The sequence below is a fragment of the Nansenia antarctica genome (genome assembly GCF_963989245.1).
Source record: "Nansenia antarctica genome assembly, chromosome: 1".
NCBI classification, from domain to species: Eukaryota; Metazoa; Chordata; class Actinopteri; order Argentiniformes; family Microstomatidae; genus Nansenia; species Nansenia antarctica.
In genome coordinates, this window is record NC_137674.1 from 25,443,658 (window position 1) to 25,465,761 (window position 22,104).

General features: G+C 47.9%; 1 protein-coding gene across 1 annotated transcript in view; it reads right to left on the reverse strand.

The window, feature by feature from the left end:
* The window catches only part of pcnx1 (pecanex 1), a gene marked incomplete at its 5' end in the record, with an annotated part of 53,745 nt that overhangs the window by 9,083 nt on the left and 22,558 nt on the right, over positions 1 to 22,104 (reverse strand). The window contains 21 exon segments of the mRNA XM_080537373.1: positions 183 to 457; positions 4,311 to 4,541; positions 5,050 to 5,200; positions 5,529 to 5,629; positions 7,546 to 7,560; positions 7,562 to 7,630; positions 7,632 to 7,778; positions 7,975 to 8,228; positions 9,571 to 9,786; positions 11,896 to 11,954; positions 12,460 to 12,589; positions 13,256 to 13,364; positions 13,522 to 13,699; positions 14,293 to 14,434; positions 15,502 to 15,652; positions 16,432 to 16,524; positions 16,665 to 16,770; positions 17,681 to 17,790; positions 18,672 to 18,763; positions 19,755 to 19,865; positions 20,340 to 20,511. Coding sequence (XP_080393499.1) covers positions 183 to 457; positions 4,311 to 4,541; positions 5,050 to 5,200; positions 5,529 to 5,629; positions 7,546 to 7,560; positions 7,562 to 7,630; positions 7,632 to 7,778; positions 7,975 to 8,228; positions 9,571 to 9,786; positions 11,896 to 11,954; positions 12,460 to 12,589; positions 13,256 to 13,364; positions 13,522 to 13,699; positions 14,293 to 14,434; positions 15,502 to 15,652; positions 16,432 to 16,524; positions 16,665 to 16,770; positions 17,681 to 17,790; positions 18,672 to 18,763; positions 19,755 to 19,865; positions 20,340 to 20,511 — 2,912 coding nt within the window.

A 22,104-nucleotide genomic window follows, 5' to 3' on the forward strand; every position in this document is an offset into this window, starting at 1 on the left:
TGCCATGCAAGGCGCCGGCCCCGCTCGCTCACTGGATGATGGGGATTATAGAGGAGAGGTATTATCAAAGAGGTGTACCTAGGGACACCACACACAGATTGGGAGCACAAATGGGATTGAAATTAATCTCACAGAGCCATAGTATGACAGTATGATAGTATGATAGTATGACAGTATGATACCTGTGCCAGGTGCTGACCACAAAGTTGCGAATGTTCCTGATGCTGATAGGGCCCCCCAGGATGTGGTCCAGCTGGGCGTGGGAGTTGCAGTAGGAGGTGGTCAGAGGAGACACGTAGATGGGATAGCCGATGGGCTGGTCACATGACGAGTTGATCATGTTGCGCAGCGCCTGCTTGGCGTTCTGGATGCTTCCGCGTTCCGGGTTCCTGTTACGCAGGAAGACGAGCTCCTGCTGCTGCCCGGCCCACAGCCCACGAACACACTCCTTATTCACCTGAATGACACAACGAACACACTCTTTATTCACCTGACAACGACACACAACATTACTCTGGATAGTTTAACAGAGAAAACTGTAAACAACAACTACAACTATTACTATTACTATTACTACTACTATTATTACTATTACTATTACTACTACTACTACTACTACTACTACTACTACTACTACTACTACTACTACTACTACTACTACTACTACTACTACTACTACTACTACTACTACTACTACTACTACTACTACTACTACTACTACTACTACTACTACTACTACTACTACTACTACTACTACTACTACTACTACTACTACTACTACTACTACTACTACTACTACTACTACTACTACTACTACTACTACTACTACTACTACTACTACTACTACTACTACTACTACTACTACTACTACTACTACTACTACTACTACTACTACTACTACTACTACTACTACTACTACTACTACTACTACTACTACTACTACTACTACTACTACTACTACTACTACTACTACTACTACTACTACTACTACTACTACTACTACTACTACTACTACTACTACTACTACTACTACTACTACTACTACTACTACTACTACTACTACTACTACTACTACTACTACTACTACTACTACTACTACTACTACTACTACTACTACTACTACTACTACTACTACTACTACTACTACTACTACTACTACTACTACTACTACTACTACTACTACTACTACTACTACTACTACTACTACTACTACTACTACTACTACTACTACTACTACTACTACTACTACTACTACTACTACTACTACTACTACTACTACTACTACTACTACTACTACTACTACTACTACTACTACTACTACTACTACTACTACTACTACTACTACTACTACTACTACTACTACTACTACTACTACTACTACTACTACTACTACTACTACTACTACTACTACTACTACTATTATTACTATTACTACTACTTTTACTACCACTACTATTACTACTACTACTACTACTACTACTACTACTATTACTATTACTATTACTACTACTACTACTACTACTACTACTACTACTACTACTACTACTATTACTACTACTACTACTACTACTACTATTACTACTACTACTACTACTATTACTACTACTACTACTATTACTATTACCCTAACTCATACTACTACATAAAACCTAATATGCAATGTCTGTACACAAGTTCTATGAATGAAGGTGTAAATGAAGGAGAGAAGTGTGAGAGGTGGTGAGTCTTGTTCATCTCTTATTTAGTGTGCTGACTTCGTCAGGTTTCCTTGCCTCTGTTCTCCTTCTATTCACAGTTCTCTGCTTCCCAGGCTGCTGTTCTTTCTTTCTCACTCTTTCATTATGGAATCTCTGGTGTCTGGATATCTATTCATCAGAGCAATTGCGCGTCATCTCCCTGTCATCAGAATGATCACGCCCCTTTTTGGGTGAAAGAAGTGTAGAGGTTTGACTGGCGGTCAATGGGAATTTCTGGTCTTTGCTACTTTAATCCGATAAAATAAGAAAACCGTAGTGCTTTTTAGATATTAGGAGCCCAAATCCGATGGCCAGTTAGGCAAAGTATTATATAGTGTTGTTGCCGATCAATGATCGACGTAGTTATATAGAGAATATTAATGAAATAGTTGATTCATCAGAGCAGTCATACGTCATCTCCCTGTCATCAGGGATTTGTAGTTCTTCATTTGATTTGCCGTGTAAATCCCCAGACTGCCCAAATCCGATGGCCAGTCAGGCAAACAATTATATAGTGTCGTTGCCGATCAATGATGGACGTCGTTATATGGAGAACATTTATGAAATAGGCAATGAATGTGTGTCCTTTCAGTCTGCCTCCATCCATGTGGATGAACCACCCGACCCAAAGGCCTGAGGTGTTGTAGGAGGCATGAATATGATTTAGGGGGTATTTAATATAACAGGCGAATGGGTTTATTGTGAGTTTGCTTTGATTGTTTGTTTATTGCCTTGATCACCGTATTGAGAAGTCATATGGTTATGGGAGGTGATATTGCAAGGTAATTTAAGCACCTGCGCACCTTGCATGGCGGTAGTGGAGAGAGAGGGGAGCGATGTATTTTTGTTGACCGCATTATACGCATATTCTATACGCATTGTTTGTTATTTTTCTGATTTTGATCGCTTATGGATTATTTTTGTACGTCGCCAAGTTTGATTGTTCTATTCAATAAATGCTCTAAAACGTACTTTTCATCTCAGCGGATTGTTTGGCGCGTCATACAATTACCAGCCCAGACCCTGCTTGCGTCTCTCAGCGACTTTTTACTTTTGGCTCTATCTATCTATCTATCTCGCTACAGGTGTCATAACCCTAACCCATATCCTGTCATATAAAAGTACCTTATTGAATCTCCAGGTAATGTATTTCTGACATCCATCACTTTTGCTATCGTTAAGATTTTTCTGTTTTGGTAGTCTGTCCAATGTGACACTTGCCCTCCTCCACTGGCCCTAGTTTTGGATCTAGCTTGCTGTTCATTATTTTCATGATAAATCGTAGCTAGCTAGCTATAACATCTTCATATACACCATACAGGCTAAATACTGATTAACAGTAGGCTACTTTGGCAAATGCCCATTGAACAGATTTATTTATTATCCTATCTTAAGAAAACTAATGTAACACTCATCTGGGGATTTACACGGCAAATCAAATGAAGAACTACAAATGCCTGATGACAGGGAGATGACGTATGACTGCTCTGATGAATCAACCCCTATTTCATTAATTTTCTCTATATAACGACGTCGATCATTGATCGGCAACGACACTATATAATAGTTTGCCTAACTGGCCATCGGATTTGGGCTCCTAATGTCTAAAAAGCACTACGGTTTTCTTATTTTATCGGATTAAAGTAGCAAAGACCAGAAATTTCCATTGACCGCCAGTCAAACTTCGACACTTTTATCACCCAAAAAGGGGCGTGGACATGACGGGAGCCAAAGTACCAGGATGCGTTGCTCTGATGAATCCCTTTTGTGTCTCCCTGGCTGATGTCTTTCTCCTGGGGAAAACTGGACGTCTCTATGGACCTCTCCTCCGCTTTAGTCTCTCTCTCTCTCTCTCTCTCTCTCTCTCTCTCTCTCTCTCTCTCTCTCTCTCTCTCTCTCTCTCTCTCTCTCTCTCTCTCTCTCTCTCTCTCTCTCTCTCTCTCTCTCTCTCTCTCTCTCTCTCTCTCTCTCTCTCTCTCTCTCTCTCTCTCTCTCTCTCTCTCTCTCTCTCTCTCTCTCTCCAGGGTTCCTCCAAGTTTCAACAAGTCAAATTTAAGGCCTTTTTAAGACCTTTTTGGATATGATTTTAGACCTATTCGCGAAATTAGGGATTTCACTGCCATACAGACAAAAAGGAAGCGAATTGGCATTTTTTGGGTTCCAGCTTGATTAATTTCCGCATAAATAGATGTGATCGGACTGATTTCCTTGCAGGATCTAATTTCTAAGACCTAGCACCTAATTTTTTGACCAAATAACTGGGATTTGGGGGATTTTAGACTCTTTCTCCCTCCCTCCCTCTCCCTCTCTCCCTCCCTCCCTCCCTCTCCCTCCCCCCCTCCCTCTCCCTCTCCCTCCCCCTCTCTCCCTCCCTCTCCCTCTCTCCCTCCCTCCTCCTCTCTCCCTCCCTCCTTCCCTCCCTCCCTCACCTTGATGACCCTGAAGCTGAGGTATCGGCGGTTGAGCATGATGATCTTGTACTCATTGGTTCCCTCGTCCAAATAACTGGATTTGGGGATTTTAGACTCTCCCTCCCTCCCTCCCTCCCTCTCTCCCTCCCTCCCTCTCCCTCACCTTGATGACTCTGAAGCTGAGGTATCGGCGGTTGAGCATGATGATCTTGTACTCGTTGGTTCCCTCGTCCAGGACGTGGCGCAGGGCGAGCAGCGAGGGCGAGTTGGACAGCACGGCGCTGCGCCAGGCTGGGTCACCCTCGTGGGCGATGACCAGGTTCTGCTGGTGGGACGAGATGGCCTCGAAAAGAACCGCCGGCTCGTCGTACTCGTCTGGGGACGTGAAGTGGTCCTGAGAGAAGAGAAGAGCAACAGTAAATGGTAAATGGACTGCACTTATATAGCGCCTTTTTTGCTGCTCCAAATCACTTTACAACGGCCTCTCATTCACCCATTCACACACATTCACACACCAATGGCGGCAAGCTGCCATGCAAGGCGTCGGCCGGCCCGCTCACTGGGAGCAATTTTGGGGTTCAGTGTCTTGCCCAAGGACACTTCGACATGTGGCCAGCCGGGGCTCGAACCACTGATCTGCCAACCTTGCTATCATTAGACGGCGGCTCTACCTCCTGAGACACAGCCGCCCCGTGGAACAGTAGGACTTGGTTGAGACATGTTGAGAAGTGGTTGAGACATGTTGAGACAACTAAGGCCTAAATAAAGGCTTTCTGTTACACTCATGTAATAATATATATCTGCCATTTAGCAGATGCTTTTATCTAAAGCTGCTAACAACAGTACAATCAGTCCGTCCATAACATGTTATTTATAATAAGCAACGCGATGCAACGCCTCACCTGGTGCAGCTTGAGTGACATACGGATCCCAGGCACCACGACTTTCCTCAGGAGTTCCATGTCAGCGAATATCCACTCATCTCTTACTGACGAGATACGGAAGTCTCCCTTGAACAGTGCATGAAGTCCGTACAGGAAAGACTCCAGGTTGCTGTGTGGTAAAAAGGGGAAAGTGAGCAGCGTGTGGACAGAGAGAGATAGCGCCATTACATTGAGGTAAATAGATCCGAAAAAAGGCCCTAAACAGACTCAATCAATTTAGTGACGAACAAAATCAGGGATGCAAACTGCAAACTGGTAACACATTTTTCTTTGCCTGAAAACATAGAACATTTATGAAAATTAAATGTTGACCTATTTTGAGGTAAAAAAAACTGCTAAAACGGCTAAAAGGTAACAAGTTTGCACCCCTGAAAATGGCCAGCAGATGGCACCATTGTAAGCAGTGATGGGGCAACAGTCACTCATGGCCGTCCCACCTGGACATGTGGTGTGCAGCCGTCCCCAGAGCCCTCCGCCCCAGCACACACAGGCCGAAGCACAGCAGCACCAGGTTAGAGTCCTTCTCACTGTCCAGTGGCTAGATAGGGGGGGGGGAGGTGGAAAAGAGGTGAGGGGAGAGAAGAGAGGTAGAAGAGAAGAAGAGAGATGTATTGTTTGAGGTGCAGTAGCAATATTCAGATACAACGTACTTTTTCATGCAATGGTCATTACAAAGTGTTAGTTACATGGTAGGGATGTAAAAATGTTCAAAACAGTTGTGCAATAGTCAATTTTGGTGAGTTGTTTCTATACAATTTACTTGTGACATTAAGGTAATGAATAAAGGAGACAACTACAGTATGCAGGTAGTAGTCTACATCTTTCCTAGCAGGCAGACTGGTTCAATCTCCTTAGAAACAAAACATAACAGATTGAGCTATTCTCAACTCTAAACGAACTGCACTGTTAAAATGCTAGATTTAGACCTCACCTGTGTCCCTGTCCCTGTCACCTGTTTAGACCTCACCTGTGTCCCTGTACTTGTCTCTGCTGCCCTTTGACCAAAAGAGGTCTTTATGTCCATTTTCCTTTTTTCCCCTGGCATATTTGTTTTACCAGCTCACCTAGTAAAAGTGAGACGATTGATAATATCAAAAACATGCTTGCACACACATATAACTTACTCACACACAAGTCAGTGTTACTGGCCCCAATTTGGTACAATTATTACTGAAATTATTGAGAATAGAGACATTATTGACATACGTAAACTAGCTCTTGTAATCTTTAATGTTCGCTAACTAGCGAACTCACTAAAATAACATTAGAACATGTTTGTACTGACAGAACATGACATGAACTTGTTCATTAATATGTTACATTTGAACCAACAGTATTATGGCATTTATACAGTTTGTTTAACACACCTGAATGAACGAGAATCGTGGACAAGGTTTTAACATTAACGTTACTCGTGGCTTGTTTATTGAGGAACCGATGTCCCGCTCCAGTGTTGCCAGATAGGCCTACTTTTGGTCACTCTGGACGGGTGGATTCGGCAGCTTTTAGACTGGTTGGGCTTGAAATTGTCAATCCCGTCTGGCAACCCTGCGCTCCACTACAGCGCTTGGCTAGTGGGGTGAGATGGAGCAGGGAGGTTTTGAGTTACCGTTTAGTGTTTGTGAGTGGATAAAATCACCAAAATGACTAAACGTGTTTCAGATTGTAAAAAATGTTATGCCAGGTATGACGAGTGCCATGAATTGCCATACCAAAACGACACCTATTGAGACACAGAGAGCGAGCCACGCATTTTAATGAATGGATTAAAGTGCCGCACAGAGACAGGCAAAGAGCCACATGCGGCTCGCGAGCCGCGGGTTGGCCACCCCTGTACTACAGCAATAACAGTTTAACCTTAAACCCCCAAAACATGGATAGATAACCAGCAGGCTAGCTAGTTAGCTAGTTAGTAGCTAGTTAACCAGCAGGCTAGCTAGTTAGTTTGGGTGGCCAAGTTTAACGTGTGGGCAAAACACTATGTGGTTCTAGCCCGGCTTATTCTAGCGTTAATTAACTGTATCGCCATGCACTGTTACATGCCTATTGAATCAGGGTTCCTACAAGTTTCAACAAGTCAAATTTAAGACCTTTTTAGACCTTTTTGAATATAATTTTAAACCTATTCGCGACACCGTATGATAGCTTTTTGTCATCCTCGAGGTGATGAAATTAGGATTTCACTGCCATACAGACAAAAAAGAAAGCGAATTGGCATTTTTGGGGGTTCCAGCTTGATTCATTTCCGCGGTAATAGATGTGGTCGGACTGATTTCCTTGCAGGATCTCATTTTTAAGACCTAGCGCCTAATTTTTAGACCGAATAACTGAAATGTTAGACCTTTTTAGGCCTTAGAAATCGGATTGCTAGATTTTAGACTAAAGGCTTTTAAGACCAGCGCGGGAACCTGTTGAAATGGTCTTATGAATTCAGTCAGACGAAGGCCGTTCTACCTTCGCCCTTCGAGAGGTTGCAGTACTGGATCCAGCCCAGGTAGACCCCACAGAAGCTGTCCCTGGAGATGCCTGCTAGCCGGTGGGTCGTAGTCTTCGTCGATGTTGGGGTTGAAGGTCGGGTCCAGGTCCACATAGTTCCTCTCTGCACAGCTCCTCAGACCGTCCTTCATGGTCTCGTTGGCCAGCCACTCCTCCAGCTTAGACGAGGCGATCACATAGTAGATGATGCCCTGGATGAGGAGACAGTAGGAAACACGTTTACCACTGCTACACATCACCACAACCGTCTCTGCATTATAGACAGAGCCCTGATGCTTGCCTACCAGGCAGCTAAAGGAACAGCCCCTGCCTACTTGCAGGCAATGGTCACCCCCCAAATTCCCAAAACCCTATACAGTAGGGTGTGTGTAAGGGCGTCCCTCTCACCTTGACGTAGTAGGTGGTGAGGATGCGTCGCAGGTCGAACACCTGCAGCATGGAGGCGGCGCTGTTGTCTGTGATGCTGTAGCCCTCCAGGACGTACTTGGTGACCAGCACCTCCCAGGCCAGCCAGCGCTGGCCGAAGGCCGTGTTGAAGGACAGGACGTGGGGCAGGTGGCCCGGCTCACAGCAGCAGCAGCCCTCGTCCTCCTCCACCCCCTCTGTGATGGCCTCCACCTCCCGCTGCTGGCAGTACGTACCTGGGGGAGAGAGGAGGACAGGAGTGTTTCAGAGTAGGTTTCATTCAATCACTTCATAAACAGTCTGAGATCTGAACGGTTTCAGGATTTGAAGAGTATAAAGATGGTTAATCATGTGTCAATCAGGGTTGCTACACATTTAAGACCTTTTTTAGACTTTTTTTGAATAGAGTTTTTGACCTATCCACGACACCATGATAGCTTTTTGTCATCCTCGAGGTGATGAAATTAGGGATTTCACTGCCACACAGACAAAAAAGGAAGCGAATTGGCATTTTTTTGGTTCCAGCTTGATTCATTTCTCACTTCTAAATTGATGTGGCCGGACTGATTTCCTTGCAGGATGAGCTAATCTCATTGCTAAGACTTAGCACCTCATTTTTAGACTGAATAACTGAAATTTGAGACTCATTTTGTTATAATTTTGAAATTTGTTATAAATCGGATTGCTGGATTTTAGCCTTTACGGCTTTTTAAGACCAGCACGGCACACATAAGGTAAGAGCCTGGCGAGAGAGACTGGTCTGAAGGTCCCCAGGTCTGAAACATCCCTCCTCCTCCTCACCTCTGAACTCCAGGTCCCCCCTCCTCCTCCTCACCTCTGAACTCCAGGCCCCCCCTCCTCCTGCTCCTCCCCCTCCCTCCTCCTCCTCACCTCTGAACTCCAGGCCCCCCCTCCTCCTGCTCCTCCTCCTCCTCCCCCTCCCCACCTCTGAACTCCAGGCCCCCCCCCCCCTCCTCCTCACCTCTGAACTCCAGCCCCCCCCCCCGCCCCTCCTCACCTCTGAACTCACGGCCCCCCCTCCTCCTCCTCCTCACCTCTGAACTCCAGGCCCCCCCTCCTCCTGCTCCTGCTCCTCCCCCCCCTCCTCCTCACCTCTGAACTCCAGCCCCCCCCCCCCCCCCCTCCTCACCTCTGAACTCCAGGCCCCCCCCTCCTCCTCCTCCTCCCCCTCCCCTCTGAACTCCAGGCCCCCCCTCCCTCCTCCTTCTCCTCCCCCTCCTCACCTCTGAACTCCAGGCCCCCCCTCCTCCTCCTCACCTCTGAACTCCAGGCCCCCCCTCCTCCTGCTCCTCCTCCTCCCCCTCCTCCTCCTCACCTCTGAACTCCAGGCCTCCCCCCCTCCTCCTCACCTCTGAACTCCAGCCCCCCCCCCCTCCTCCTCACCTCTGAACTCCAGGCCCCCCCTCCTCCTTCTCCTCCAGCTCCCCCTCCTCCTCACCTCTGAACTCCAGGCCCCCCCTCCTCCTCCTCCTCCCCCCCACCTCTGAACTCCAGGCCCCCCCTCCCTCCTCCTCACCTCTGAACTCCAGGCCCCCTCCTCCTTCTCCCCCTCCTCACCTCTGAACTCCAGGCCGCGGAGCTGGAAGGTGACCAGGCCGTTGCCGATCTCCACCAGGTGCACCAGGGCGTTCAGGTAATCGGAGGCCAGGATGAAGCAGTCTCCCGTGCCGTAGTTCCCCCAGCGGCCCAGCAGCAGGTCCCCACACAGGCTGTGCTGCAGCGAGCGGGTCAGGTGCTCGTAGAAGATGGAGTTCAGGTTGTTGTCGTCAGAGCCTGGGGACACCAGAAGAGAGCAGAGAATCCATGGCCAAGAAAGAGAAAGAGAGAGAGAGAAGGAGAGAGAGAGAGAGAGAGGAAGAGAGAAAGAGAGAGAGAAGGAAAGAGAGAGAGAGAGAGAGGGAAGGAAAGAGAGGGAGAAGGAAAGAGAGAGAGAGAGGGAAGGAAAGAGAGAGAAGGTTACTTCACAAGCTCATGACATACTTCAAACCAAAATCTTGCTAAATAACAAGAATCCATGACTTTCAGGGTTCCTCCAAGTTTCAACAAGTCAAATTAAGACCTTTTTAGACCTCTTTTTAGACCTCTTTTTAGACCTCTTTTTAGACCTCTTTGGATATCATTTTAGACCTATTCGCGACACCGTATGATAGCTTTTTGTCATCCTCGAGGTGATGAAATTATGGATTTCACTGCCATACAGACAAAAAAGTCTGAAGGATAATGAATATAAAATAAATATGTCACATAATGACTCAAAAGTAAATGTTCATTTCCGTGGAAATAGATGTGGTCGGACTGATTTCCTTGCAGGACAAGCTAATCTCACTTTTAATACCTAGCACCTAATTTTTTAGACCTAATAACTGGAATGTAGGACCTTTTTTAGGCCTTGTAAATCGCATTGGTGGATTTTAGACTTTAAGGCTTTTTAAGACCAGCGCAGGAACCCTGAATCAAGGCATGCGTGATATGAACATCAGTGTTTCCTCTATATGCATTTATTCGTGGCGGGCCGCCACAAATGAATTTCCTCCGCCACTAATTGATTCAGACAGTCCACTTTGATTCAGGCTGCGTAGAAAGACAGCGAGTTATTATGACCGGAGAACAGAAAAAAAGCAGATTGAAGCTAGATTTAGGCCGCTTCCAGACCTACATTTCGTTACGATTTAGGGCGTAGTTAGTTACAATATGTTACAATGTTGCAATTAACCTCGTCGTTTGTGTTCGCACCGCAATCGAGACTGAATCGCTCTCAACAGGTGCGCGGAGCGAGGCGCTTTCAAAACAGTTTTGTGATTGGTCCGAATTTAGCGGGACATTTGGATTTCGCCCGTCGCCGGTCCCTTTAATCCCGTAAACGTATCCTAATCGAAAATGCAACATCATCAGCGACGACTGTGGGTTATTGCATTTACTGCTGTTCTCTGGTTCATGTTCTTATACCAGTGCTCAGTATAGAGTATTTTAAATGAACATTCGTAATATATGTCTCTGATGTTCATGGTAAATTAAATCAGCCTATTTTGTGAAACAAATAATGTTCCCGCTAATGGGTTAACCGAGCATTCTCGCACCTAACGTGCAAGCACCTAGCTTCGAACTATTCATAGCAATATGCGCGGGGCAGAAATAATCTATTGCCTCTAAAAACACCACGAACAGAACGGCGGAGGTACGGGTAAGCAGGGCTCATGTTGGTGTCCTCAAAGGTAAGAGTTGGTTTTCTTTAACTCAACTGATAGCATTACCTTGCTGTTGTTGTTTACCGAATGCTCCACCTGACTGTCACACTGTGATTTTACTTGAGTAAACAGTTAATGAGTAACGTTAGCCGGTTTTGTGCGTGTACTCTCATGTAGGCCTACTTCGTATTGATGAGCTGATGATCTTTCATTGTGTGTGTGTGTGTGTGTGTGTGTGTGTATGTATGTATGTATGTATGTATGTGACTGTCAGTCACAAGTTTATATTCTACGGATGTTGTTCAGTGCTGTATGCGCGTTCCCGGTTCCATGTGTACTCTACTCTTATGTACTTCATATTCGATGAGCTGATGATCTTTCTGTGTGTGTGTGTGTGTGTGTAATGCGCGTTCCGCATGTTCCGCTACAGCTGTAGGATATATTGGTATTTGATCACCTTCTATATAAAATCACCTGCTCGGCTTTAATGACTTAACCGCTATTTTAAAAATAATAATTGTTGCCACCCTCTAGTTTTTGGTGAAATTACGTCTTTGTTTTGAGCGCCAGTGCGCGTTTTATGCGCGTGCTCTGCGCGCGAAAAAAGAGCGCTCCGCCACTAATGTGAAAAATCCTGGAGGAAACACTGAACATGCATCAAACCTTCAAGTGGTAAGTTATAATATAACGCTCCCACCTGGGTTACGGTCCAGCTGAGAGGCCAGTCTGGTGTTGGAGTGATCCACTCTCTTAGTGCTGCAAAGACAAAACATCCAGTCACCACCTCACACAGAACAACAACACTTCTACACTCATCTGGGGCAGGGCTCGACATTAACGCTGTTTTACTTGTCCGGGGCAAGTAAAACTTTCGCCGGGTTTGTTTGCGCGAGCACGACGACGCTGCTGGATCCTGGATATTTTTACCTGCAGGAAGAACAACAGACGGTGCAGGTGCCAGACCAGACTAGATGATCGCGGAGTGAAGATATTATCAAAGCGTACTCGCCTGTCGATCACCCGTCGCATCGCGTACTCTTTGATACTATCTTCACTCACGATCATCTAGTCTAGTCTGGCGCCTGCGCCGTCTGTTGTTCTTCCTGCACACAGGTAAAAATAGCAGCGTCGTCGTGCTCGCGCAAACAAACCCGGCGAAAGTTTTACTTGCTCCGGACAAGTAAAACGGCGTTAATGTCGAGCCCTGTGGGGTAAAAAATTACTACAGACACTGACAGTAGGATCATATGAGAGTCCATACTTGTAGTCTCTTTCCCAGAACTTGACGGGGCGGACATAGGAGGTGATGAAGATGGCACTGCCCAGGAAGGGGTTGAGAGGCGTGGAGAAGATCGCTGACACGACACACTGGACAAACAGCATGGCGGAGTCTGGGAGAGGGCTGGGAGTCAAGGAGTCTTAAAACATCACAAAGCTTTCAGCAATTCATATATATGTTACGGTACATGTGGGAATACGGTACATGTGGGAAGGTTAGGGTTAGGTGCTAGGGTGCTACGGTTAGGGTTAGGGGTAGGGTTAGGATTAGACATGCCAGCATGTACCAAGTCGACGTAGCACCTAACCCTAACCCTAGTTTTCACACATGTACCGTATTCCTACATGTACCGTAACATATACACAAAGTCCTGCTTAATTCATACAATTAGCATAATATCTCACTGTGAAAAAAAAAAAGTTGCCCAAAAAAAAAAGTTAGGTTGGTTATCTGTTTCATGAGCATCTGCTCATCAGAGCTTGACCGCAGTGAAATGGTAAATGGACTGCACTTATATAGCGCCTTTTTTGCTGCTCCAAAGCGCTTTACAACGGCCTCTCATTCACCCATTCACACACACATTCACACACCAATGGCGGCAAGCTGCCATGCAAGGCGCCGGTCAGCCCGCTCACTGGGAGCAATTTTGGGGTTCAGTGTCTTGCCCAAGGAAAACTTCAACATGTGGCCAGCCGGGGCTCGAACCGCTGATCTGCCTGCCAACCTTGTGATCATTAGACGGCGACTCTACCTCCTGCGCCACAGCCGAAAAGGATACGAGGCACGGCGAAGGGTTGAGCAAATGCGTGGAAGGCCGAGCCCCAGGTGATCTGCCAGGGGGCGATGTAGGTGTAGACGAAACGCAGCTTGTAGAAGAGCTCCCACAGCTGGGCAAGAAACAACAGGAAACCGATAAAGACTACAACCATGGACGTCCATCTGAACGACACAATAACTCATGTTTGATGTCACATACACAGGATATCCAAACATCCACAGGGAGAATGACTCTAGTTATCTGAGTGAGTTGTGAGTTTCCCTCACCTTGCTGAAGACGATGGACATGAGGAAGAGGTCGAGCAGCAGGGTCTCTGAGAGACTGCGGTAGTCGAAGGTGAAGAAGAGGACGGTGAAGAGGACCGTCACATACTGGTACGTGGGACTGCTGTAGGAGGAGCGCAGCAGCTTCAGTCCCGCCACGGTGATCATCAGCGCTCCGACCCTGGACGAAGTGGAAAGACAGAGACAGTTTATCCAAGACCTCCAATACATATCAGGGTTCCTACAAGTTTCAACAAGTCGAATTTAAGACCTTTTTAGACCTTTTTTTTACCTCTTTGAATAGAAATTTGGACCTATTCGCGACACCATATGATAGCTTTTTGTCATCCTGCCGTAGCTTCGTTCACCAATAACTTTAGCTGCCCCGGGGGCAGCGAATTGGCATTTTTGGGGTTCCAGCTTGATTCATTTCCACGTAAATAGATGTGCTCGGACTGATTTCCTTGCAGGACAAGCTATTCAAATTTTTTTAGACCTAGCACCTAATTTTTTAGACCTAATGGCTGAACCGCGGGACCTTTTAAGGCCTTATAAATCGGGATGCTGTATTTTAGACTTTACAGGTTTTTTAAGACCAGCGCGGGAACCCTGACATATGGACAAAGACCCCAGAGCAGACTACAACCAGATTTAAGTGACGCTTGTTTAACTGGCCACATGACACACCATGTATAGAGACATAATAGAGAAAATGGGCAAAACAAAGTAGACAAATGTACAAGTGTTGATGGATAGATAGGCTAGAGGACTCACTCCGTGTCCAGTTTTCTGGGGCTGGCCAGTTCTCTGGCACTGCGACTCAACTCGTTGAGGATGACAAGTGGATACAGAACGTTCTTTTCCACAAACAGCAGCCACACATGGAGCTTCTCAAACCACATCACATGGGCCGCACCTGTGAAAAACACTCAGTTGAGTAAATCAGCATAGTAGTAGTAGCAAGGTTGCCAATGTACAACATGACACTTAAAACTTCACTTAAGTTGACGCCACAAATAAACTTCCTACCCCTCTTGTGGGCGGTGCTTAGACAGGATGTGGGAGTGGTTTGTCTCAATGTGGGAGCGGCTTGTATCAATATTGGCGGGGATAAGACAGGAAGTGGGAGTGGCTTGTCTCAATGTGGGAGTGGCTTGTATCAGTGTGGGCGGTGCTTAGACAGGAAGTGGGAGTGGCTTGTTTCGATGTGGACGGGGCTTAAGGCCGGTTTAGGCTTCTGCGTCGAATTTACGTGCAGCTACGCCGTAGACTACGCTAGGGCTCTCCAAGTTTATAGTTCGACGTTGGTCCGCGCTGCAATTACACCGTCACATCGCTAGGTGGCAGTGTGTTTTCAGCCCCTGTGCTGTGCCTCTTCCGGTTAGGAACTCAACGGAGCTCAAAGCTCAAAGCGGCATAATAGCGATCTTTTTGTTGTTATGTTTGTTGTAAATAAAAGTTCTATGATGCATTGAAATGACATTAAACTAAGATAATACGATGGTTAGCATAATTTTTCAAATCGCTATTAATAAGTAATTACAGAAAAGGTGAATGACATTTCTGTCATGACTTCCGCATTTTGGGCGACGAGAGAGTCGGAATCTTGTCTGAATCATGTTCTACCAAGCGGACCAATCACAGAGCTTACGGTTACGTGCGCTCTGACGCGTGGTTAGATTTTTTGAGAGGAGCACGTCAAGGCTACGCACGGTCATGCGGGACTACGTAAGCTTACGCGTAGCCTACGGCGCCGACTTTACGCAGAAGCCTAAACCGGCCTTTAGACAGGAAGTGGGAGTGGCTTGTATCAATGTGGGAGTGGCTTGTATCCATGTGGGCGGTGCTTAGACAGGAAGTGGGGGTGGCTTGTCTCAGTGTGGGCGGGGCTTCGACAGGAAGTAGGAGTGGCTTGTCCCGATGTGGGAGTGGCTTGTCTCGATGTGGGAGTGTTAGGGTCAGGGTTAACCTGGTATTACTTACCCCTGACCTCGAACTGGTAGTACTCCTTGGTTTTGAGCAGCGGGTGGGAGAAGCAGTACCAGGGCAGCTGCTTGCGCACCTGAGGCAGCAGGTAGTGTGTGAGGAGCCCCACGGCCCCCAGGAGGCCATACAGCACGTAGCTGAGGAACGGCTGTGGAGAGAGAGAGAGAGGGGGGGGAGAGAGAGACAGAGAGGGGGGGGAGAGAGAGAGAGAGAGGGGGGGAGAGAGAGAGAGGGGGGGGAGAGAGAGAGAGGGGGGGAGAGAGAGAGAGAGAGAAGGAAAGAGAGAGAGAGAGAGGGGGGGGAGAGAGAGAGACAGAGAGAGAAAGAGAAGGAAAGAGAGAGAGGGAGAGAGAGGGGGGAGAGAGAGAGAGGGGGGGGGAGAGAGAAAGAGAGAGAGAAAGAGAGAGAAGGAAAGAGAGAGAGAGAGAGAGAGAAGGAAAGAGAGAGAGAAGGAAAGAGAGAGAGAGAGAGGGGGAGAGAGAGAGAGAGAAAGAGAGAGAGAGGGGGGGAGAGAGAGAAAGAGAGAGAGAAAGAGAGAGAGAGAGTTACTTCACAAGCTCATGGACATACTTCAAACCAAAATCTTGCTAAATATCACACAGGGGAGTGCTGTTATACTGAATATCAGCACGGCTGTGATTGGGTCGTAGGTACGAGGCTGCAGGCTGAGTAGGAAGACAATCACAGCCGTGCTGATATTCAGTAACAAAAACTGGACTGTTGCCTAGTAACCTGAAGACAAACATCTGCAGGCTAGTTACTTTGAATTAATGGTCATTTCGGAGTGATACATATAGTTACAAGTCCCAGTGCTGTTATACTGTATATCGGCACTCATGGAGTCGGAACTAACTGTTGTATAATGAGAGATAAACTCCAGACATCAGGCCAGTCGTTACGTACACACGGTGGAGATAAGACACCTACCTGCAGGGCGATGAACACCGTGCTGACGTGGATAGCAAAGTACAGGACAGCGATGACCACACACACGATCAGGTCCGACTGCAGTCTCTCGTTCTGTTGAAGCAGAACGTAGGAGAGGTCAGGAGGGAGGGCTGACAGGCCGACAGGACGGACGGTGGCCTTAGAAGGACAATGCTGTGGCGTGAAGAGGATTAGGACGTTTGAAACCAGTCACAAGGACATCTGGGACTTACCACTGAGGCTTTCAGCTTCTCTGGGAGGGGATCCTGCACCTCAAAGAGGGGGTCTTCTGGGTTCTTGTCTTTCAGGTTGGGCAAAATCTTGGACTGGACCAATGAACTACAGAGGGTTAGGGTTAGGGAGAGAGAGAGAGGGGGGGAGGGAGAGAGAGAGAGAGAGAGAGGGGGGGGGGGGGAGGGGGAGAGAGAGAGAGGGGGGGAGAGAGAGAGAGGGGGGGAAAGAGAGAGAGAGGGGGAGAGAGAGACACATGATGCTACTACTTCCAATTACTTAAGTGGCCCTATTCGTCGTCAACCAATCGAATTGGATGATTGTCTATTCGATGTGTCAATCTGTTTTAACTGTCCATGAGAGAAGTCAGTGTATATTTTTTTTTTTTTCTTCAGATTTTATCCCTTTTTCACCCAATTTGGTAGCCAATTTAACCCAACTTAGCATCCAATTATCCCCTGCCTATTGCATATGATCCGCCGCACGACCCCGTGGCCGGCAGTCCCAGAGGAGGGCGCCAGGCAGACTAGGCTGACTGGCTCCTCGAGCCCAGTACCGTTATTCCGGCACCCAGGGGGCGGTGTTGCGCGACGGATCCTAGTCCAGAAATACTCCTATACCCCCCTCGGAAGCGGCCGGCCAATATGCCGCTTCCCGTGTGCCTCGGCCATATCTGGATCTGGCGAGCCGGGATACGAACCCCGGCCCCGGTGGGCAGCATGCACTAGCGGCCAGTGCGTAGACCGCTACACCACCGCGGGGCGAAGTCAGTGTATATTAAAGGGTTCCTCCAATTTTCAACAAGTCAAATACTTCTTTGGGTAGAATTTTTAACCTATTCGCAACACCGTATGATAGCTTTTATTCATCGTCGAAGGGCCCTTTTTAGGCTTTTTTTAGGCCTTTTGGGGATTTGAGACTTTAAGGCTTTTTAAAGACCAGCGCAGGGACCCTGATTAAAAAGGCCAAGTTGAAGACAGTGGTCTGGGGGTGGAACATTGTATACTAGTCCACTCACATGAGGACTGAGGGGTCGCTGCTCTGGCGGCTCAGGTGGTAGGACACGGCCACCAGCAGGCCGCAGAACACAGAGAACAGGACCGGGATGTGCTGGGGCTCCCACGTCTCCTGAGACAGAGACAGAGAGACACACACACACACACACACACACACACACACACAGGTGTCAGCCAGCATACTGTGACGTTAGAATTATAAGGTTCTATCTCCATTTTTGTAAAAATTTAGGTTTTTTTACATAATCTGATCCATTAGGTGTTTATTAATGCCTGTGTGGTGTTATTTTTAAAATGTTGACATTTTTGAGTTAGTAATTAATAAAAATACAAAGGTTCCATCTCACAGAACATAATGGAATGTAAAAACTTTGACGCTCAATATCTCTGAACTACCCTAAACGGAGATAGAACCTTATAATTCTAAGCTCACAATATTACGTCAAAGCATCGGAATACATGCAAATTCACGTGAATACAACAATTAGGTTTAAAAACATATACATCTTACACAGTATGTGATGACAAAGTCTTGAATAGGTCATATGCCTAAATTATTATCATGGACAGATCACTGTTAGACAGGGTTCCTACAAGTTTCAATAAGTCACATTTAAGACCTTTTTAGACCTTTTTTTATATAGACCTCTTTGAATAGAATTTTTGACCTATTCGCGACACCATATGATAGCTTCTTGTCATCCTCGAGGTGATGAAATTAGGGATTTCACTGCCATACAGACAAAAAAGGAAGCCAATCAGGATTTTTTTGGGTTCCAGCTTGATTCATTTCCGCGTAAATAGATGTGGTCGGACTGATTTCCTTGCAGGAACTAATTTTTAACACCTAGCACCTCGTTTTTAGACCAAATACCTGGAATTTGAGACCTTTTTAGGCCTTGTGAGTTGGATTGCTGGATTTTACACTTTCAGGCTTTTTAAGACCTTTTAAAGACCTGGAATAAAGCTAAAGGAGGTAGTGGTGTTCCTCACCTTCAGGGCGCCGTAGCAGAGGCCGTAGAGCAGGGCCACGGTCAGGACACTGCGGAGGACGCTGTAGAGCGCTGACAGAAGGCTGGTGGAGGCTGTGGAGGAGGGGGAGGGAGGGGAGGAGGAGGGGGAGGACAGAGGGGGAGGACAGAGGGGGAGGACAGAGGGGGAGGAGGGGGGGGACAGAGGGGGAGGACAGAGGGGGAGGACAGAGGGGGAGGACGGGGAGGACAGAGGGGGATGACAGAGGAGAAGGAGGGGGAGGACAGAGGGGGAGGACAGAGGAGAAGGAGGGGGAGGACAGAGGGGGAGGAGGGGGAGGACAGAGGGGGAGGACAGAGGAGAAGGAGGGGGAGGACAGAGGAGAAGGAGGGGGATGGCAGAGGGGGAGGACAGAGGGGGAGGACAGAGGGGGAGGACAGAGGGGGAGGAGGGGGAGGACAGAGTGGGAGGAGGGGGAGGACAGAGAAGAAGGAGGGGGAGGACAGAGGGGGAGGACAGAGGAGAAGGAGGGGGAGGACAGAGGGGGAGGACAGAGGAGAAGGAGGGGGAGGACAGAGGGGGAGGACAGAGGGGGAGGACAGAGGGGGAGGACAGAGGAGAAGGAGGGGGAGGACAGAGGGGGAGGACAGAGGGGGAGGACAGAGGGGGAGGACAGAGGGGGAGGACAGAGGGGGAGGATGTCAGCACCACCTCTGCTCCTCACACACACCCTGGCAGCTGGCGACGATGCAAATCAGCACTTTCCCCTCTACGAGTCATTAAGTGTCCAAATGTGTTAAATGCAGTTGAGTTTCCCCCACGTCCCGCCTGGCCACGTCTTGTCTCACAGAGGGCAGAGACACCTGAGGGGAGAGAGGGAGGAAGAGGAGAGAGAGAGAGAGAGGGAGGAAGAGAAGAGAGAGAGAGAGAGAGAGAGAGGGAGGAAGAGGAGAGAGAGAGAGGGAGGAAGAGGAGAGAGAGGGAGGAATAGGAGAGAGAGAGAGAGAGAGAGAGAGAGAGAGAGAGAGAGAGGGAGGGAGAGAGAGAGAGAAGAGGGCAGAGACACCTAAGGGGAGAGACTCACAGCTGAGCTGCACCACTCACCGTTCCCTCCAAACACATGGATGTCAAGCTGCTCGAAGAGGTACATGACGAACGTGTTGACCTGCGGGAGCAGGCCCACAAAGAACACGAGAGGGAAACACAGAGTAAAGACTGTGGAGAGAGAGAGCGAGAGAGGGGGGGGGGAGAGAGAGAGAGAGAGAGAGAGAGGGGGGGAGAGAGAGAGGGGGAGAGAGAGAGGGGGGGAGGGAGAGAGAGAGACAGAGAGAGAGACATAGAGAGAGAGAGAGAGAGAGAGAGAGAGAGAGAGAGAGGGGGAGGGAGGGAGAGAGAGAGAGAGAGAGAGGGAAGGAAAGAAAGAGAGAGAGAGAGAGAGGGAGAGAGAGAAGGTTACTTCACAAGCCCATGGACATACTTCAAACCAAAAATCTTGCTAAATAACTAAGCATCATCAACTTCACAAAACATGTTTTTTGCTCTTATCTGCAACATACAACAGGTTATTGGACATATGTATTGACATCCCTGGTATTGACATCACAATTTCTGGGCTAAGATAAGTCATTCAACACACACACAGAGCTGCTAGGAGGGGGTGTGGCCTCATATGAGGGGGTGTGGCCTCACCTATAACCAGGTCCCTGGCCGAGGCAAGCATAAGGGAGCTGGTGAGAGCGACACCGTACAGGGTGACTCGCACAGAGCTGGTCCTCTCACTGCCGTAGTGGAGCACCCAGATGAGACTGCAGCACAGGCAGAAGTAGACGGGCCGGCTGTAGGCTATGACCCGGTTATGGCCCTGAAGAGGATTATACAACAGTTAGTTCCGACCAAGTAATTTGATTGGACAAGAGGCATTCCATGAGTGCTGATATACAGTATAACAGCACTGGGACTTTTAACTATATGCATCACTACGAAATGACGGTTAATACAAAGTAGCTAGCCTGCAGATGTTTGTGTTCAGGTTACTAGGCAACAGTCCAATTGCGGAACAATTTTTTGTCAGCCAAAATAAATTATTAAATAAACAAACAAATCATAATCTGTTGTCACTTATTACTGTTAACTAATAAATGGCGCTGTAGAACTGTTGTATAAAAGCAATATCACACTGGAGGTCGTGCTGTTATACTGAATATCAGCGCGGCTGTGATTGTCTTCCTACTCGGCCTGCGGCCTCGTACCTACGACCCAATCACAGCCGTGCTGATATTCAGTATAACACACTCCCTCTCGTGTGATATTGCTTAATTAACGGTGAGATTGGTGTATTTAGAGACTGCTGTCTTTGTGTGTACACAATTATGAACTTCAATTTCCAACCTGGCAACAATAATAGGCCAATAGGCAATAAAGAGGACATAAAAAACAGAGAGAGAGAAGAGTCAGGTTTACGCAAAAGAGAGAGAGTGTGAATGAATGTGTGCAGGTTTCAACCTCGGTGACTGCGCGTGCGACATTGATCCCTGGAGACAACTGACAGTTTTATGCACCAACAAATCAGCTTTGATTAAATAATATTTTCATAATAGTGTCGTTGTCAGAGGAAGAGGAAGAGAGAAACAGAGTGAGGTGAGGGAGGAGAAAGAGTGACACAGAGAGGTGAGGGAAGGGGGGGGGAAGCAACGCAGAGGGTCGGTGAGGGGAGGGGGAGAGAGAGCAACACAGAGGGTCGGTGAGGGGAGGGGGAGAGAGAGCAACACAGAGAGGGGAGCGGATCGGAGGGAGAGAGAGAGGGAGCTGTGGTCTGCTATTTAAAGCCTGTGTCTGCAGCAGGGTAGGAGATACATTAATAAAAGACACTGTTTCAGGAGGGGGGGGGGGCACTGCTGGAGTGAGAGAGTTGGAGAGAGGGGGGGGGGGCATTGCTGGAGTGAGTGAGGGAGTTGGAGAGAGGGGGGGGTACTGCTGGAGTGAGGGAGAGAGTTGGAGAGGGGGGGGGGCTGCTGGAGTGAGTGAGTTGGAGAGGGGAGGGGTACTGCTGGAGTGAGTGAGTTGGAGAGGGGAGGGGTACTGCTGGAGTGAGTGAGTTGGAGAGGGGGGGGCACTGCTGGAGAGAGTGAGTTGGAGAGGGGGGGGCACTGCTGGAGTGAGTGAGTTGGAGAGGGGGGGGCACTGCTGGAGAGAGTGAGTTGGAGAGGGGAGGGGTACTGCTGGAGTGAGTGAGTTGGAGAGGGGGGGGGTACTGCTGGAGTGAGTGAGTTGGAGAGGGGGGGGGGTACTGCTGGAGTGAGTGAGTTGGAGAGGGGGGGGCACTGCTGGAGAGAGTGAGTTGGAGAGGGGGGGGCACTGCTGGAGTGAGTGAGTTGGAGAGGGGGGGGGGGCATTGCTGGAGTGAGGGAGCGAGTAGTGGACTGACTCAAAAGGAATAATTTTCAACACACACTAC